Here is a 21673-nt window from a genome sequence, read left to right on the forward strand (position 1 = left end):
TGGTGGGAAGTCAAAGTCTATCTGGTTAGCTAAGTTTAAAATGTAGTCAATTCGAAACTGATTCTCTGGATTGGCTAGCTCAACTGGAGGTGCCAAATTTCCCATTGCTGTCACTATTGTCTGAAAACAGGTAAAACAAACATTTCAGTAAACAATCAATTAAACAGCATTCTTTAAATAAAAAAAGAAAAGATTGTGTACTTACCTCTATAGCTTCTTTAATATTATTTTTAATATCTTGAATTTTCATTTTTTTCTCCCTACAATAAAAATAATTGCAATACTTTGTTTTAGTAGGTTTCTTTGCAGAGCAGGAAAAGGTACCACAATTAAAATTATCTCATTTTGTCTTTACCTATAAATATCTGTATGCTTAGCTAAGATCTTAAAATAAAATTATCTTGGCCTGCAGTACCAAACCAGTTTCAATGGTGTTCTTTAATAGTGTATGAACTAAAACAATCATCTAAAAATTATTTGTCTTAAATGAGAAATTTATAGTATGGTAACATCAAATATTTTTATTTTAAGAGATTTTGGTTTTTTTGTGTACAAAAGACTAATATCTGATGGTTGTTTATAAATGTGCAAATAAGTAGGGAGGAAAAGTACATAAATTTTCATGATGGAAAAGACTAAAGGGAAGGACAATTTTGAGGAAAAAATCAAAGATTAATGATGAAATCAAATGAAATAAAAATGAATTGAAAAAAGAAAGCAAAAACAAGTAGAGAGGAAGTCTACTGTACAACAATGTGAACCCATATACTGATTTATATAAAAATGGTTACTATAAATGAGATTTTGATATAACTTTACTAATTTTTCCTAAGAACATGAAGAACTAGTACAAATTACAAATAAGATAAAAATCAATGCTACAACACCACACTTTGGATTTTGTTCACTTTTTTTTTGATAAGTAAGGTTTTGTTTATTGGAAATTACATAAAATAGTTTTTGATTGCTCTAAAATGAGGTATTTGAACTTTAATTAATAATTAATAAGTCTGATAGCTGTTTCTTTTATTACTAAGAGACAATTCTGCATTTTATAAAAAGTTTTCCTCCATTCAGTCTTAATTGTTTTCAAAAAACAGAGAGAGAATCATAAAAACGCAGATAAACCTTTAAGTGAAATAGAAAACAAAATACATAAAACTTAATTTAATATTAACAAGCAATGGTCTTTAAAGTGAAATTCTGTAGCTACATAGAACAAAGTAATAAGTCATTCTTTCAAGCTACATGTGAATCTCATTAAAAAATGGGTTCATTTTTCTACTTGAAGTTTTTTTCTGGGGTAATGAAAATATCTCAAAGGTAAATGATACTATTTGAAAAACCACTAAATATAATTGAATATATGATACCTTATGCCTTAACAATATTGTTTCACATTATTCACACAAATGTAAGCAGATGATAAATCTGGAGGTTTTTTTTTTAAAATCCCATTCTACCTAAGAAATGGATAGGTATCCCTTTAAGAATAAGAAAATGGATTTTTCCCTAGTCATTCTTAAATTTTTACTTTCATTCATGCCTTCTTTTAACAAATATTTATTGAGCACCTGTCATATGCATTATACTATAGGGAATTAATTCATTCAACAACTAGGTATCTCCTTGCTCCTTGGTCTTTCATTAGCCTGTATGAAAGGTACTATCTTGGGACCATAAAACAAAGATTAGTAAGATAAGATTGTTGCTCATTATGAACAGAAGGTTTTATCTATTAAAAGGCCTGACTGTATATAGAATTTTCCAGTGCTAAAAAATCCCGGAGCATACTTAACGCTACTTAAATTGTTCTCTACTTAAACACTGACAACATTCAAGAACAATTATATAAGTTCCCATTTATTTTAACTCGCTAAACATAATAGGCACTAAAAATTAATGTAAAGGGACATACATTTTAGAAAAGCACATAGTTTAATGAAAATACAGTTCATTCAATAGCCAATATGACTCTTGATGTTTTAACTTCAAAGTTAAAGAGGAAAAAAAGAATTAAAATTTTAACAGGAACTAAGAGGGGAAAAGGGAAAAACTATCATATTTATTAATAATATTTCTTCTATTTTTGGTATATCCACTCTACACAAGAAAAAAAGAATTCAAGTATTCACCTAGACTCTGGTCTGCCATCATCCTTCCCCACTTTCATTAATCTTTGCCATTTTCTTTCTTATTCACTGAATAACTGTGACACAATGTTGTAGAGAAATAAAAAATTACAGAATGATCCTGCTTCAGACACATATTTAGCTATGTGACCCTGTGTAAGTCAATTAACCTCTTGGCCTTGATTTCCCCATCTGTAAAATAGGGAAAATATTAGCACCTACTTCACAGGTCATTGGGAGGATTAAATAAGATAATCCATGAAATACTTTACAGAGCTTCAAAAGCAATACATTATGATTAAAGTCATCTAATCCAATTCCTCTTTTTAAAAGATGAGGAATCTGAGGTCCAGGAAATTTAAGTACACAAGTCATTGTCCTAACAGACATAGCTAGAAACAAGAATCAAGCTTTCCTGACACCCAATTCAGTGTTCTTACCACTACACTAAAAATTAAATGTAATTTACAATGTTTCTTTTCTTTTATCCTAAAAGTTACATTCCTACTAAATGCCACTTTAAGAGAAAGAATAAGGAATTAACATGGAGAGTGTAGTGAAGGTATCAATACCAGTCTGCTGGTAAGAAACAGAGAGAGGGAAGAAGACGGAACCACCAACAAACATGTTTACATTTAGGATTCCTTCTCTTTCCAAATACAAGTTTGAATGTCTGGTAACCCCATCTCATTGTCCTGAAGGTTTCTTCACCAATGCACACAATGCACACAATGCACAAAACTTGCCAAGCCTACTCACTAACACTCAACAGTATACTGTACCAAATACCCTATATCATCACTGAAGGGCAGATGAAAAGAAGGCAGAAAAAAGAGAAAAGGGATAAAAGCTCAAACTTTAAAACTTAAATATTCCACTTCACACAGGGACAAAGTAGACAACTAGGAATTATGGACAAACAAGAATATATTTACAGTCAGTTCTGATTTAAGGATTATGTCCCAAAATATACATTTGTAAGTCAATGTGTTTTTCTTTTAAACTTTGAAAACACATTCTCACAGAAACATTTAATTAGATTTTTCAGATTAGCGTACAAAAGCATATTAAACACAAATATGTCATCTATGTCATATATGAAGTGAAAAATAGTAGTAGTAATTACAAGGGTAAAAAGTTAGTAATAATGAGAGAAAAATAATTTTAGCAATGCAATTGGAGGCCAGCAAAAGCAAGACAAGTAAGGAGTGTTTGGATAGGGTATTTAATTAAGGAGAAGGAAAGGTCATATGAATGTACCCTGAGAGATTATCTGAGGTGGATGAACTAAGCTGTAAGTAGATGCAGAAAAGAAAAGAAAGAATTTAGCATGTTAGATGGACAGACAGGCAAGAGTAAGTCAAATAGTTCCCCATGATGACCACCAGGTGGTACCACTAGTCCAGGGCAGCTTGGCTGCTGTATTTCCAGCAGGAAAACAACTTTTCATTCATTCATTCATTTACTTATCTATTCAGTCATTTATTCCCATTCATCCATTGTCTATTTGTCTTGTCTGTCTATGAGAAAGGGGATGAGTGTGAAGAACTACAAAGTAGTTTTGGAATAAATGAAAGGAGACAGGAAAGAGAAATGCTGTATAAGCCACCAAACCTTTAAAAACTACACCAATTTGTATCTATCAGGCAACAAGGTGGCACAGAAAACTCATCTTCCTGAAATCAGATCTGGCCTCAGACATTTACTAGCTGTGTGACCCTGGGCAAGTCTAAACTTAACATGGTTTGCCTCAGTTTCTTCATCTGTAAAATGAGCTGGAAAAAAAAAATGGCAAACCACTTCAGTATCTTTGCCAAGAAGACCCCAAATAGGGTCATGAAGAACTGGACAAAACTAAAAATGACACACAACACAACGAAATTTGTATCTCTCTTAAGACTAAAACCAAATAGTAAACTCATGTTATTCTAAATTGCCTTGTACTACCAAATCAGTTCAGCTATAATTGATAATTCTTTTAACAATGCTGTAACACTAAGACTCCAGAGCTTTATTTTTAACATAGTACAGTAAAACCACTATAAAGTTTGAGGTGACAAATTAATGTTATATGCTAACATCATCTAGAACCCAATGTTATGACAAATTCCTCAGTAGTGTGAGAAACTTTAACAAACCACTTAGTAATTAACGCCATTTTTATAATAAAAATAAACCTTGTCCTTAGTCCTAGTCTCACTGCCATTATGTTATCACATAACTTAATGTTGCGACTATACCAATACATTTTGTAGTCTTTCACAAAACTTTATAGAAATGCTAAAGTACCTAATACTTTGGTTTGCTATCTTGACATTCACTTAAGTTTTAAAAATAAGAAAAAAATATCATAAATGTCTTCTTCTTAGCATAAACACTTTCTTCCTGGCCTCATCTTCCTCCTCTTTTATTAGTTTTTCATTTTCCTTTGCTTTATGCAGAATCACAAAATTTTAGAGTTTGAAGGAATCTCAGTGACCATCTAGAGCAACTCATATGTGAAAAAAATCACTACTACAACACACTCAATAATATGATACCCAACATCAGCCTGAACAACACTTCAATAAGGACAAACCTACTAACTCCCAAATTTTTTTTATAATGTTAATGTACTATAAACTCTCTAATCCAAAAAAAGAGTTAAATATGGATTTAAAAAAATAAAGGAAAAAACAATAGACAGAAAAGATAAAGACAGGATAATCCTAAAGCTAAGCTAAAGGTAGGAATCTTTAATAGACATAATCTAATTTAAAGATTTCTACTTAGCTACTAGTAAATGACAGAGGAATTCTGTTTAGAGTGGTTTTTTTAAGTTTAGGTTAGTAGCAAAAATAATAAAAGTAATGAAACTTGTGCTCCCTGCCAATAGATCAAAAAAGAATTAAAGAATGATACTTAAAAAAACCAAACCTAACAGCTATAATCTAAGTAAATGGACTGAACTCTCTAAAAAAGGGGAAAAAAAAAGGCTAAACTATGGATTAAAAAATAGACGCCAACAGTCTGCCTTTTTGTTTTTGTTTAGTTTTGGTTTTTATAAGAAATGCATTCAACCTGGAAAGATTTTTAATAGATTCAAAATGAAAATTCCTCCATAATAAAGTACATTATGTTAAGCTAAAATATTCCATTCAATTTGAGAGTATAATCATTTATTTAAATTTATTTATTTAACATATTTGGTTTTCAGCATTGATTTTCACAACAGTTTGAATTACAAATTTTCTCCTCATTTCTACCCTCCCCCCCCACTCCAAGATGGCTTATATTCTGGTTGCCCTGTTCCCCAGTCAGCCCTCCCCTCTATCACCCCCCTCCCCTCTCATCCCCTTTTCCCTTCCTTTCTTGTAGGGCAAGATAAATTTCTACACCCCATTGCCTGTGTATCTTATTTTTTAGTTGCATGCAAAAACTTTTTTTTTTTGAACATCTGATTCTAAAACTTTGAGTTCCAAATTCTCTCCCCTCTTCCCTTCCCACCCACCCTCCCTAAGAAGTCGAGCAATTCAACCTAGGCCACACATGTATCATTATGTATAACCCTTCCACAATACTCATGTTGTGAAAGGCTAACTACATTTTGCTCCTTCCCAACCCATCCCGCTTTATTGAATTTTCTCCCTTGACCCTGTCCCCTTTCCAAAGTGTTTGTTTTGATTACCTCCACCTACCCCCATCTGCCCTCCCCTCCATCATCCCCCCCCCTTTTATTTTTTTTTATCTTCCTCCCTCTTCTTTCCCGTGGGGTAAGATACCCAACTGAGTATGTATGGTATTCCCCCTCAGGCCAAACCTGATGAGAGCAAGGTTCACTCATTCCCCCCTCACCTGCCCTCTCCCCTCCTCCCACAGAACTGCTTCCTCTTGCCACCTTTATGCGAGATAATCTACCCCATTCTATCTCTCCCTATCTCCCTCTCTCAGTATGTTGCTCTCTCATCCCTTAATTTCATTTTATTTCTTTTAGATATCTTCCCTTCATCTTCAACTCACCCTGTGTCTGTTCGCTCTCTTTAACATACATATATATATATATAAAAACACACACATATATATATACACACATACATACACATACATATACACATAGATATATACATACATACACATTCACTTATATATATACATAAACATATACATATATATGCATATTCCCTTCAACTACCCTAATACTGACGTCTCATGAATCATACACATCATCTTTCCATGTAGGAATGTAAACAAAACAGTTCAACTTTAGTAAGTTCCTTGCAATTTCCGTTTCTTGATTACCTTTTCATGCTTCTCTTGATTCTTGTGTTTGAAAGTCAAATTTTCTATTTTTCTTTGCTTTTCTTCAAATTTGCCTTTGTGCAACTTTTACTCAGAGCTGAACGCAACACTCCATATGTGATTTAATCAGAGTAGAGTAAAGCAAGACTATCAACTTCTTATTCCCAGAGACTGTGCTTTTCTTGAGACAACCCAAAATTACATTAGCTTTTTTTTGGCTGATATATCACCATTGACCCCTGTGAGGAAGCACTGTGGGACACTGGATAGGGTTCAAGACTTGGAGTGAAGAAGATTTGAGTTTGAATCCTGCCTCAGACACTTACTGTGTGACCCTAGGAAATTCATCTAAACTCTCCACACCTTGGTTTCCTGATCTATAAAACAAAAATTAATATTAGTAAGCAATATATGAGTGTTTATGTGGCTCAACAGAATTTCATTTTTAAAAAAAGATCTGATAGAATGTAAGGTCAAAAGGAGTCAATAATGTTACACGGTACTCAACAAAACTAATGCAGTCTTAGGCTGTAACAATAAACAAATATTTGTAAGTCCCTACTATATGCCAGGCAGTGTGCTAGAAGTCTAAGACATAATGGGGAAGAAAAGAAATGGTCTCTGTTCTCAGGGACCTTACATTCTAACAGGGAAGACAACATGAACATGTATAGATATATAAAAAGCACATACAAAATAGATAAAAGGTAAACTTGTAAGGAAGGGAAATAAAGCACTAGCAGTTGAGAGACTCAAAAAAAGTCTCATGAATAAGATGACTTGAGTTGAGCCTTTAAAGAAACTAGGTATTCCAAGAGATTGTAAGAGAATAAAGATAGCATTCTAGATATGAGGAAAATCCAAGGCAAAGGCATTGGAGAAATGTAGCATCATGTATGTAAAATAACAAGAAGGATAGTATAGCTGGACCTTAGGGTGTGGATTGGGGAGTAACGTGTAAGAAGGCTGGAAGAGCAGGATATGGCCAGGTTGAGAACTTTAAACATCAAATGGAGAAGAGTATATGTGATTCTGATGGTAAGGAATAGTTACTGCAGCTTATTAACAAAGAGGTGACATAATCAACCCTGTGCTATACGAAAATCACTTTGGCAGTTATATAGCAGATGGACTGGAAAGGGAAGAGATTTGAGGAAGAAAGACCAGTTAGGAAGTTGTTGCAATAGTCATCTAGCCCAGAGGTGATACGGGCTTGAAGTGGGATGTAGGCTGTGTTAGTGTAGAGAAGAGAAATGTTATGGAGGTATTAATGATTTGGCAACCAATAGAGTATGTGGTGGGCCTAGGATGAGACTTGGATGATGAACCTCTTTTGATCATATTTAGCTTGAGATTCCTATGTGACACCTAGTTTGAAATATACACTGAAGAGATGCAAGGTATCCAGAACTACGGAACTGATAATTCTCCTGTCTTCCGCCCTGGTCAGACCAGAACTATGTTCAGTTCTAGGGACCACATTATAGGACCACTGATATGCTGGACAGCAATCACAGAAGGGCCACTAGTAAGGTGAAAGGCCTAGAGATCATGCCATGAGGTTCAGATAAAGGAATTGAGAATGTTTTAGCCTGGAAAAGAGAGTTAGGAGGGATACAATAAATATCTGAAAGGCTGTCACATGAAAAATGGATTAAACATATTTTATTTTATTTAGTAGAACTAAGAGCAATGGGTAGAAGTTGAAGAGATATATTTTGCATCGATAGAGAGGAAAAACGCTTCCTAACAATTAGAGCTATCCATAAGACTGTGCCAAGTGCTGAAGATACAAAGAAAGGTAAAACATTCCTGCTCTCAAGGAGCTCACATTTAATCAGGGACACACCATGTGAAACTATGTACAAACAAGCTATGAGTAGGATAAATAGGAAATAATCAATGATGAGAAGGGATAGGCTTCCTGTAGATGGTGAGATTTTAACTGTTATTTGAATGAAGACAGGCAAGCCAAGAGGCAGAGATGAGGAGACAGATGAAGCGAGGCATGAGGGGCAGCCAGCGAAAATGCTTGGAATAAAGAGATGCAATGTCTTTTTTTTAAGAAATATCAAATAGTTTTATATTCCTCCTTGTCAATCATTGGAAATCACTAGCTTAACAACTTCATATTTCCCTTAATCCTCTTTTTCCTAAAGCTCTGACAACAGCACCCTCTCTCTCTCTCTCCCCCTCCCTCCCTTCATCTTCCTCCTACCCTTCCAGCTCTCCCAACAGCAAAGACAAAATCAATGTTTACTCCTCCCTTCTGACAGTGAGTTCTTCTACTATAGTGATCTTCAGGCAAAGTCTGGGTACATTAAAGAGCTGATCTTTATTCGTATACAGGCTGATTCTGTAAATCCATTTAGACTAACAAAGCAAAAGATATTTGATGTGTGGCTGGTGTATATACAAAATACAGCTTCTCTAATCTGAAAAGAACAACCTATCTATACAGCAGAAAACAACAAAATTAAAGTATATAAAAGACACTCCCATCACCAGAGGAATTTTATTTAGATATCAATAGTGTATTCAGTTAAAAACAAATTTGATTTTTTTACTATCCTTAATTTTAGTCTGACAAAACTTATGTGTAATAGAGTCCCTCCACTAAGTGGTTTATATTCTTAGTCAAAACAACCAGTAAATAAAAAATCTCAGGGTTTCCTTACCTACAGGTAATAGAAAAGGGAGATCAGTTAGGAAACTTTTTCACAGAAGTGATGAAATAAATCCCTGAACTATGGTTTCAGTGGCAACAGAAAGGAAGGGAGAGATTATAAGAGATAGCATAAAGGAAGTCTCACAAGGACTAATGATGGTCATATTGATGTGGGGGATAAGGCTGAGAAATGATCAAAGTTGACTCAGCTTTCAAGGCTAGGTTACATCACTCTGTTGAAACAGAAAGATAGTACCATTACTAGAAACAGAAATGTCAGTAAGGAGGCACTGTAGGGAGGTAAGCAATTCAATTTTAAATATATTAGTTTGAAGCAATGGAAGAACATCCAACTGAAAATGTTAAGCTCAGGAAAGGCCTAAGGAGCTGGGAATCCATCTCCAAGGAAATTCTCAAAAGATAAGCTAAAGGAGGAAGCCTAAATTTGATTTCACTTAGGTGGCAGGAGGAGAAAGGAGAATCAATAACAGACAAGAGTTATTAGTAGTAAGAGGGATGGAAGAACAAATATGATGTAATTGTGGAAGTCAAAACAGTCAAACTATTTTTTTTTATTCTTAACACCAAGTAAAATGAGCATTTTCATTTATTCAGTATAACAGAAAAAGAGGATGCTACCCTAAATTGCAAACTTCTATTACAACTTCCTTTTCTTTTTAAAAATATGTTTTGTTCTACTTGACTATATCATCCTCTGAACTTTCTTCTGTTCTTTTCTGTGCATTTAAAAAATTCTCCAGTTTCTTTCCTTCCTGTTTTTTGGCTACTATATCCCTACTTCCTACCTACAATCTTAAAAAAAGGACAAAATCTTTGTAATAAATACACATACTCAAAGCAAATTCCACATTGGCCATATTAAAACATATATGTCTTATTCAGCAACTAAGCCAAAAATTTTAAAGAAAAAAAGGTCAAATGTGGCAGTAGTTATCAAGAGAAGGCAATTTAAGAAAAGTTGACAGAAACTGGCAATTATTTCTCATTCTACTAGCTAGCTCACAACTGACCTTTCCCCTAAGCATTTTTCATATATAAATTATATGATGTTCATCAAAAAATTACCAGACTAATTCTGATTCTCTTCATACTGTTCCCTAGGTAGTTCAAATCAACAGATATTTGCAAAAGAAAAAAGATTTGACATATATCATAGAACTTAGAGTCAAAGCTGGAAAGGATCCTGGAGGTCATGTACTCCAACTTCTTCATTTTACAAATGAGGAAAATGAGTCCAAAGAGGTTAAATTACTTGTCCAAAGTCACATAAGAAGTAACAGAGCTGGGATTCAAACTCAGGCAGGTCCTGTGATTCCAGTTTCAAAAATCTTTCCACTGCACCATAAAATATTTTTAACGTATCTAAAGTAGGATGAATACCAACGTATCCACAAAGAACCTAACCATAAAAACATAAGCATGAGGAAAAAAATTCCATCAGAACTTAATCAAATAAGGCTTATTATTTCTTTACATGCCTTTTGCTAGTCTCATCCTAAAAAAAAGCCCTTTAGGTATATAAATGCATTTCAGAATTAACCTTCCAGTGAACTATATACTAAAAGCAAAAGGCATCAAGGCATAGTGTATATGGTGCTACCAGCTATGAGACTGTAGGCAAGTCACATAAACTCTAAGCTCTAAGTAACTTTCTAATAATACTGTAAGTTGCACAGAAAGTGCTGCATTCACAGAGGCAGTTTCCTCATCTGAGTTCCCTATATCAATGCTATCACAGATGTTCCTACCTCTCTCTTACACTAAAAGCAATACCCCACTACATTTCCCAGCAGTATTAAACCAATGAAAAAAATACCACATCCAAAAAAGTTTTTTTTTAAGATTAGTAACAACCAAAAACTTCAAATCTTTTGCTTTCAAAATTCAATTTTTTTAAAGCTATGAACACTAGGAGAGTACAAAAGTAAAAGCTACACCAAACTGCAACAGATTAGTATTAAATTCAACTAAGTTATTTTGATTTTCCTTGGATCAACCCCTATTTCATCAGGATTACAGAATGCTAAATGAATAAAGGTGTTGAAAGCAGCATTTACTTTGGCACCAAACAAAGGACAGAGCAAATTACAAGAAGACAGATAATGCCTCTGACCTTAAACCAAATTCTCCCCATCTTTTCTTTAGCTTCTCTCAGAATTCCAGGTCTCAGTTCTATTATTAAATCTGATGTACCCAATGTATCCAATGATTGGCAAGGCAGGTGGCAATCTACTGGCAAAACCAAATCTACCTATCTCATAAAAGGAAAATTTCAAGGTAAAATGCTACTTTGATAATTCTTTTGTTAAGAAGACTATTTCATAATATCAAAACTGAGAGAAGCATAATATTTTAATTAGCATAAACCCTCCCAAATAAGCCTTTGTAACAAAATATGAGTCACGTACACTAAGGATATACTAAGAATTTGTATGGATTAAAGTTTTTTAAGGATTAAATTTGAAAATCAGTAAGAAGTCCTTATTTACATACACTGGAGATTTATGATTTGAAAATAAGACTTTATAAGAATTAATTATGATAGCCTAAGATCTATAAATGAATAGTACTTAAAATAAACATTCTCCTTGTACAACATTAATATACTTAAATTTAATGTGGTAAATAGGAAATAATGAAAATAGGTATTTGTCGTCAGAGCAAAAGCTACTTGGAGAAGAATTGCTAATTTAATAATACTAGGAAAACTGGAAAGCAGATGAGCAGAAAATAAGGTGTAACTAGCATGTGATACCAGACAACACAATAATTTGCAAGTGGATATCTGATCTACCCAATCCCATTGCGCAATGGCACAGAAGTTTTAACACGTTCCCCTTCTGCCCTGGCCAATTTGCCCCTCCTTAGGTGGCCTGGTGGTCCCGCGCTCTCAGTGGCTCACCAAACTGGTGCTGGATTTAGTTTGGACACTCAACTGTCTTAAGCTCACTATAGCTTAGAATCAATTCCATAACTCAAGAGATCTACCAGCCTCAGTCTCTCCTAGTTTCATGTCAAGTGAAGGGAAGAATTCTTAATTAAAGGACTGAGATTATAAAAGAGAAATAGACTATTTCAACTACATAAAATTTAAAAGGTTTCCACAAACAAAATCAGTGCAGTCAAATAGGTGAAAACGTCAATTGAGAAATTAATAATCTTTTCATAAAATACCTGATAAAATTTGGATGTCCAAGATATTTAGGGAACCAGAGACCACATTAAAGTAAGATTTCCCAAGTACAGTGAAAGCACAAGAACAGGTTTTTTTTTAAATTTATTTACTTAATATTTTTAGTTTTCAGCACTGATTTTCAAAAGAGTTTGAACTACAAATTTTCTCCCCATTTCGACCCTCCCCCCACTCCAAGATGGCATATATTCTGGTTGCCCCGTTCCCCAGTCAGCCCTCCCTTCTGTCACCCCACTCCCCCCCCCCATCCCTTTTTCCCTTACTTTCTTGTAGGGCAAAATAGCTTTCTATGCCCCACTGCCTGTATATCATATTTCCTAGTTGCATGCAAAAACTTTTTTTTTGAACATTTGTTTTTAAAACTTTGAGTTCCAAATTCTCTCCCCTCTTCCCTCTCCACCCACCCTCCCTAAGAAGGCAAGCAATTCAACATAGGCCACATGCGTATCATTATGTAAAACCCTTCCACAATACTCATGTTGTGAAAGACTATACTTGGCTCCTTCCTATCCTATCCCTCTTTATTCAATTTTTTTCCTTGACCCTGTCCCTTTTCAAAAGTGTTTGCTTCTGATTACCTCCTCCCCCTATCTGCCCTCCCTTCTATTGTCCCCCCTTTTTTATCTCCTTCCTCTTTCTTTCCTGTGGGGTAAGATACCCAATTGAGTGTGCATATTATTCCCTCCTCAGGTCAAATCCGATGAGAGCAAGATTCACTCGTTCCCCCTCACTTGCCCCCTCTTCCCTTCCTTCAGAACTGCTTTTTATTGGCATTTTTATGTGAGATAATTTAACCCATTCTATCTCTCCCTTTCTCCCTCTCTCAATATTTTCCTCTCTCCTCCCTTAATTTGATTTTATGTTTTTACATATCATACCTTCATATTCAACTAACCCTGTGCCCTCTGTCTATATATGTATATTCCCTTCAGCTACCCTAATACTGAGGTCTCATGAATTATATACATCATCTTTCCATGTAGGAATGTAAACAAAACAGTTCAACTTTAGTAAGTCCCTTGTGATTTCTTTTTCTTGTTTACCTTTTCATGCTTCTCTTGATTCTTGTGTTTGAAAGTCACATTTTCTATTCAGCTCTGGTCTTTTCACTAAGAAAGCTTGAAAGTCCTCTATTTTATTGAAAATCCATATTTTGCCTTGGAGCATAATACTCACTTTTGCTGGGTAGGTGATTCTTGGTTTTAATCCTAGCTCCATTGACCTCCGGAATATCATATTCCAAGCCCTTCAATCCCTTAAGGTAGAAGCTGCTAGATCTTGTGTTATCTTGATTGTGTTTCCACAATACTCAAATTGTTTCTTTCTGGCTGCTTGTAATATTTTCTCCTTGATCTGGGAGTTCTGGAATTTGGTGACAATATTCCCAGGAGCTTTCTTTTTGGGATCTTTTTCAGGAGGTGATCAGTGGATTCTTTCAATTTCTATTGTATCTCTAGAATATCAGGGCAGTTCTCCTTGATAATTATCTTGAAAGATGATATCTAGGCTCTTTTTTTGATCATGGCTTTCAGGTAGTCCAATAATTTTTAAATTATCTCTCCTGGATTTATTTTCCAGGTCAGTGGTTTTTCCAATGAGATATTTCACATTGTCTTCCATTTTTTCATTCCTTTCATTCTGTTTTATAACTTGATTTCTCATAAAGTCACTAGCTTCTACTTGCTCCAATCTCATTTTTAAGGTAGTATTTTCTTCAGTGGTCTTTTGGACCTCCATTTCCATTGGGCTAATTCTGCCTTTCAAGGCATCCTTCTCTTCATTGGCTTTTTGGAGCTCTTTTGCCATTTGAATTAGTCTATTTTTTCAGGTGTTATTTTCTTCAGTATTTTTTGGGGTCTCCTTTAGCCAGTCATTGACTTGTTTTTCATGGTTTTCTCTCATCACTCTCATTTCTTTTCCCAATTTTTCCTCTACTTCTCTAACTTGCTTTTCCAAATCCTTTTTGAGCTCTTCCATGGCCTGAGACCAGTTCATGTTTTTCTTGGAGGCTTTTGATGTAGGCTCTTTGACTTTGTTGACTTCTTCTGGCTGTATGTTTTGGTCTTCATCACCAAAGAAAGATTCCAAAGTCTGAGTCTAAATCTGAGTCCGTTTTTGCTGCCTGGCCACGTTCCCAGCCAATTTACTTGACCCTTGAGTTTTTTGTCAGGGTATGACTACTTGTAGAGTAGAGAGTACTTTGTCCCAAGCTTGAGGGGCTGCGCTGTTGTTTTCAGAGCTATTTCTACACAGCAAGCTCTGCCACACCAGTGCTATTCCTCCCCCAAGAACTGCCAACCCGGACTGGACTCAGATCTAAGCTGGCTCTGCGCTTCCGCTCAGATCCGCCACTTAATTCCTCCCACCAGGTGGGCCTGGGGCCAGAAGCAACTACAGCTGTAGCTCTGTAAGCAGCCTCAGAGCTGCACCACCTCCACTGCCCCTGGGGCAGTGGCCGAACCCCAAACTCCTTTCACTCTGTCTCAGAAGCTTTTCCCACTAACCTTCTCTGTTGTCTTTGGTGTTTGTGGGTTGAGAAGTCTGGTAACTGCCACAGCTCACTGACTCAGGGCGCTAGGGCCTGTTGCACCTGGCTCCTATCTGGTTGGTCTGGGCACAACCCACAGTGGTCTCTGCCTCGCTCTGCTCCCAGCTCCGTAAGATAGACCTTGCCCAGCAACCATCCAGGCTGCCCTGGGCTGAAGCCCTGCTTCCCTCTGCTATTTCACGGGTTCTGCAGTTCTAAAATTTGTTCAGAGCCATTTTTTATAGGTGTTTGGAGGGACCTGGGGGGAGCTCACGCAAGTCCCTGCTTTCCAGCCACCATCTTGACAAGAACAGTTTTCAAAAGAATTGCAAACTATTAAAGATCACATAAAACATGATCCAAGGCACTATTAGAGAAATATGAACTAAAATAACTCTGAGGTTTAATTTCGTATCTAGCAAATTGACAAAGATGATAAAAACATAAATAACCAAACTTGGCGTATGGTGAGAAGACAAACATAACAATATAGTATTAGGATACCTGTGAATTGGTCTAAGCATTCTGAAAAACAATTTGGAATTACTCAAGAAATGTCATTAATATATTCATACCCAATGAATCTAAGGATACAAAACGCAAACATCTCAAAATAAAAGAAACTACGCACAGAAGCCCTTTCTGTGGTAGCAAAAACCTAGAAACAAAATGGATGCACACTGGAGAATAGCTGAACAAACTGTGGTATATAAATGTAATGGACTATTATTGCACCATAAGCACTCAGGGAAACACACTGAGTTCCATGAACTGGTGCAAAGTGAAATAAATAGAATCAGAAAAATAATATACACAATGACTACAATAATACAAATGAAAAAACTCTAAAACAAAGCTGAAGGCTATGTAACTGTAAAGAATAATTTTGGTTTACAAAATGAGAAAATTTACCTCACTCCTTTCTGTGGAGAGGATAGGTGACTATAACCAAGAAATGTTGAATGTTATCAGAAACAGTTGCTGTTGGATTGCTTTAGCTAATTTTTTTTAAACTTGGGGGAACAGGGAGAGTTAGGGATGAAGTTTATCCAGAAAAGACTGATGTAAAAAAAAAGATACATTGATTAAAAAAACTTTTTTAAAAAATGATGTTTGTGTTTCAGGAGCACTAAAGCAATAGTTGAGGTTGGTATTAATCTCCTCAGTATCCTGTTAAACCTCCCAATGCATTTAGCCACTTCTCTCCTTCCTTTCAAAGAGGAAAAGAAGATCCTTCTTTCTTGCCTAGCCTAATCCTTCCACCTGAACCCTTGAGAGAATCCCCCTGCATTTCCTACTGAAGCTGTATCATCACTGTCTTATACATCTTTGGTCTCTCCCTTGATTCTGGTTCTTTTCTCTACAAGCAAACTTAGTTGCTCTCCCCTATCCTTTAAAAATACTTCCCTTGATCCTGCCATCCATATTTTGGTCCTATCACTTTCCCATGACTATCAAATCTCTAAGAAATAGTATGCTACATTTGTTGAATGTATTTACTAATCATTCCTCAACCCCTTGTATTCTAGTTTCTGTGATCACTATTTTACTGAAACAACTATTTCCAAGGTTATGATATATTGCTAAATTCAATGGCTGCATTTCTGGTCTAATCTTTCATGACTACTACCATATTTGACAGTAGTGATCACTCTCTCTTCTTGATAACGTCATCTCTCTTACCTTCATGATACTACAGTTTCATATACCTCCTATATGTCTGACATCTCTTTTGGTAGTTATTCATCTTCCTTTCTGTCCTTTAAACATAGGTTTAAATTATTTAAAACTACAAGAGAGCTTAAGATCATTTAATGCAAATTGCTCATTTTAGAAGGAGAAGCTAAGGCCTAGAAATGTCAAAGGATCTGGCTAAGGTCACTAACCCCAAATCCAATCCTCTTTTCACTATGCCACGCTGCCTTTCATGGTGATTGCAAGGTTTTGTCCTTGACCCACTTCTCTTTCTACACTCTTCTTCCTGGTGATCTCGTCTACTTCCATGGCTTAAATTATCAACTCTATATAAATGAATCCCAAATCTTTTTATCTCCTACCTTAACTTCTTCCCAGAGCTCCAGGATCACAGCACCTTACCTGCTAGGTATGTCCCCTTGGATGTCTTAGGAGCCTTGAACTCAGTATGTCCCAAACTGAAATCTTCCCCCCTACTTTCAACTTCTCTGTTTTTGATGATATTCCCACTGTCTTCCCAATCATCTTCCTTCTCTATTAGCCTTCATCTACATCCAATCATTGCCCATGAACTGATTCTCTATCATTATTTAAATGTATGCTTTCCTTTTCATTGCTGCTGCACCTCCCAGATTGACCTCTTCACAACAAAGCCCAAATAACTATCCTAAACGCAATTCTGATCTCCTCACTCTACTACCAAAAAACTTTCACTGCCCCCCCTGGCCCCCTCTGCTCACCAAATAAAGTGCATATGCTAACGCAATTGTTACAATAATAAAGCTAATTGAGTTGTGGAAGAAGAAAAACAACAGCTGTAGGCAGAATGGCACAGTAGCAAAAGAGTTAAGTTTGGATTTGGCCTCAAATGATGACTACCACCTAATTTTTGGCAATTCACAATCTCTCTAGTAGAAGAGGAGCACTGGACTAAATGACCCATAAAGTTTCTTCTTGCTCTAATTCATGTTTTACAGGTGAAGACTCTAAGGCTCAGGGAGGTTAAGTTACTTGGCCACAGTTATACAACTAATAAATGATTCCCCACAAAGTCACAGCTGAATAAAGTCAGACTCAGTCTTCTGGCTGTAAAACCACTAGTTTTAGACACTGTGGTAAAGTGAAAAGAGCACTGGATATGAAGTCCAAAGAAACTTAGCTTCTAATCCCAACTCTGACACTAGATTTATGACCATGGACAAGTCATTTAATTTTTTTCAATTTCTTTATCTATAAAATGCAGATAATAATATTTTGCCTTGGCAGGTGTTGCCCTCACCACCATGACTGTAGAGAGGTCTTCAAGTAATGACCATTTGTCAGGTACGTTGTAGAGGAAATTCCTGTTCATGTACAGGTTGGACTAGACAACCTCTGAAGACCTTTCTAACTTTATAATTCTATGATTCTGTGATCATGGCACTAACAAAACGATGAGCTTCTCTTCCTTTCAAATCCTACATGCAGGCATGATCCCTATAAAAAAGTAAAGAGCCTAGGTCTCAAGTTAACTGTGCTGGAAAGATGGAGAGTGAAGCACAAGAGATTTCAAAATGTCAAAGTAATGGATAGATTTCTAGGGAATCAGCTTATCTGGGTAGTTTTCCTTATATGTTTGTGTTTGTATTTCCCTATGCCTTGTGTGTTTCTAGGGAAAGTTTTATGCACTGGGCTGGATGGTATGGTATTTGAATCTTAGACACAGAGCACATAAAGTGGGAAGGGAATGTCAATGATATTATAAGGTCAATAGCTAGATTCCCAATTCAATTTAATAAGTGTTTATTGGGGCAGCTAGGTGGTGCAGTGGAGTCAGGAAGGCCTGAGATCAAATTCAGCCTCAGACATTTACTAGCTGTGTGACTTTGGGTAAGTCACTTAACCCTGTCTGTCTCAGTTTCCTCATCTGTAAAATGAGGTGGAGAAGGAAATGGAAAACCATTCCAGTATCTTTGCTAAGAAAACCCCAAATGAGATCATAAAGAGTCAGACACAACTGAAACAACTTAATGACAATATCTCCCAGATACAAGTTAGAGAGGCAAACACACAAAAAAGTAAAGAATCTTTACCCTTGAGAAATATACATTCCATTGGAAGGAAAAACTACATCTATAACAACATCTAAGCCGTTTCCCATTCTCTTAAGTGGGCCTGTGTTAGGTGCTGAATGACCCCATTAATACTTGGAATAGACTCCTTGCCATCTCTATCTACTTAAGACCCTTCCTTTCGTATTCAGCTCTGCTACCACCTTTTCCATGAAACTTTCCCTCCCCCTTGCCACAGAGGCAAAGTGATTTCTCCCTTCTCAAACTTCACATAGCATTTTGCTATGACCTCTTATCTGCAATTATTACACTCTCCTTTGTATCTAAGTTATTCATCTTTTCTTCCCTAGTAGATATTTCCTTGACAGCATACACCCATGGACACACACTTCACAGAATGTTTGTTGAATGAATCATGGAATGAATTGAATGAATGAACAGAGAACTGACTACAATGAATCCTGAGAAGATATCTCGAATAACTCATAAGATCATATTTTAGAGAGATAAAAATGCTGAATCTCCAGGACATAGCATACGGAAGATGATTAATAAATGCTTATTGACTGATTGAATCAGAGAAAAGAATACCTGTTCATTTGCCAAAAGTTATCAAATAGAAATTTTAACACAGATTTTAGGACTTTGACAATTTAGCATGAATTGTCAATAATGTTATTCACTAAACATATATTTTGATCATGAAATGCAATAAAATATTTTTTTATTCCTAGACTTTATAGTATTTCACCAGGACTTAATAAAAGAAAGTAATTTGCTGTTTAGGAACTATTCCTGAGATTTCACTGGTATAGGGGATTCCTAGGTAATGGAACTCCCTTTACCAATGCAGATTAACAACTTATCTACAATTTATAATATTAGATTTGCCTAGAGCACTGAGAGGTCAAGTATTTTGTCCAGAGTCAAAGAGCCAGCATGTATCAATATGAGAAACACACAAAAGCTCTTCATAATTTTCAAATTCGTCTTCTAGTTTGATTCACTGCTGGTAAAATTCTAGAACAGATTATTAGAGGGATAGTTTGTGAGCAATTATAAAAAATTCAATCCAGAAAATCTTGAGTAGTATTAACTGATACAGTATGAAGTGAGATGAACTAGTAGAACAATTTATGCAAGGACTGCAACACTATAAGGAAAAACAACTTTGAAGGATATAAAACTATTCAATGCAATGATGGAGAGAATCTATGAATCTAAGCAAGTTACCTATTTCCTGACAGGTGACAGACACAAGGTACAGAGACATAAATTTCTGGATATACCACTGCATGAATTTGTTTTGTTTGACCATGCTAATTTGTTACAAGAGTTTTTCTTTTTCCTCCTCTTGGTTTTTAATTGGGGGAGGGAATAAGAGTTGGAAGGGAAAGGAGTTAGTAATGTGGATGCCAAAAAAGAAGTCCATTGAAATATTTTTAAATCTACATAGAAGGAACTTTAGAAGGGACATAAACACATGATAATTTTGAAAGTAATGTGTAGAATTTATTATATAGTTTTGAAAAATAAAAGCATGTAGCATAAAATGGAGATTTAGAGTTTCACGTGAATTTTTTTTTACTGTATGTATGGAAGGAAATGTTCTTTTCTGATCTTTAAGTTCAGAATAATCTTTTTTCAAAAAATTTTCAAGAAAATTCTCTAAAAGGCTACTTTAGAAGGAGGAATTTCATTTGCTTCCAATTCTTAATTAAGAGTTCCTAAAATAAACAAGCTTATAGAATAAAATTAGCAAGTTTCACAGATAGCAAAACAAAAAGTTGTAACAGAAAACAAATTAATATTGCAAGAAGCCAAGATAAAAACCACTTTGCTTCTTCCCCTAAATACATCTTGTGCTTTCTCACCACTATTCCTTTGCAGTGTTTCCCCACCTCTAAAAAATCTTGGTAACATTCTATCCCCATTCTTCAAGGCCCACCTCAATACTACCCACTTCATAAAACCTTTCCCAGCCATCTTGCATGAAGCCATATTTCAGGTCTCCTAGCAATTCATACTCTACTTGTGCACTTAGACTCTAATATTCGTTGTATTTATCTAGGGAGACGCCTTATTACACTTACTAAATTGCAAGCTAATTGTGAGATCCTCTGCATCTCCTTCAGAAACTACACAATACGTGGTTCACAGCAAGTATTTAGTAAATGTTATTCTGTCCCCTAAAAATGTTACCATATATCAAAGAATGAAAAGGGGAAATTCAAAAAGTTATTCTTGATCTAAATAGAGCATCAGGAAATTTAACAGCTTTATATTTCTTCTGGGAGACTAGGTGGCACCATGGATAGAGTGCTGGCCTTGGATTCAGGAACACCTGAGTTCAAATCTGACCTCAGACACTTACTAGCTATGTGACTCTGGGCAAGTCACTTAACCCTCTTTGCCTCAGTTTCTTCATCTGTAAAATGATCCAGAGAAGGAAACAGCAAACCACTCCAGTATCTTTGCCAAGAAAACTCCAAATGGGATCATGCAAAGTTGGACACAATTTAAATGAAACAAAATGTTTCTGTTACAAACCCATAGCTATTAATAGGAGACCAAAGTGTGGTGTAATGGAAACAGTGCTTTACTTAGAGTCAGGAGAGTCCATGTCCAAACCTCAGCTCTGACCCATATTACTAAGTATCCATAGGTCAGTAACATTACCATTATCTTAACAAAAAGAATTGATATCATGTAGTACTTTAAAGTTTGCAAAGCACTTTAGATCCATTCTCTCATTTGACCCTCACAACAACCTTTAAGTTGTGCAAGTATTATTTCCATTTATAGATAAAGATCCTGATGCTTATAAGGGCGAAATGACTTGCTCAGGGTCACTCAGGGAGAGAGCCAAAGTCTTTCTGGTTCCATGTCCAGCACTCCATCCATTATGTTACATGAACACTCTAAGCCTTGGTTTCCTATTCTGTAAATTGGGGCCAATAATGTCCTCATTACCTATTTTATATCATGATTTTGAGCATAAATCTTAAGACTCGATACAGATGAATTATTTTTATAAAGAAATGGAATCGCACACCTTTAAAAGCTTTATCTTTTTCATACTAATTCTTCAAGTAAAGAAAGTTGATC

The 21673-nt window shown here is 35.6% G+C and overlaps 1 protein-coding gene across 2 annotated transcripts in view; it reads right to left on the reverse strand.

Annotated features, from left to right (window-relative positions):
• The window catches only part of GNAS (GNAS complex locus), a 292628-nt gene that overhangs the window by 104713 nt on the left and 166242 nt on the right, over positions 1-21673 (reverse strand). For both annotated transcript variants that reach the window (XM_036748344.1, XM_036748345.1), the window contains exons 3-4: positions 206-260; positions 1-120 (exon numbers count right to left, since the gene is read on the reverse strand). In XM_036748344.1, the coding sequence (XP_036604239.1) occupies positions 1-120; positions 206-260 (175 nt within the window). The remainder of the gene's footprint in view (positions 121-205; positions 261-21673) is intronic.

Source organism: Trichosurus vulpecula, chromosome 3, assembly GCF_011100635.1.
Source record: "Trichosurus vulpecula isolate mTriVul1 chromosome 3, mTriVul1.pri, whole genome shotgun sequence".
Taxonomy (NCBI): Eukaryota; Metazoa; Chordata; class Mammalia; order Diprotodontia; family Phalangeridae; genus Trichosurus; species Trichosurus vulpecula.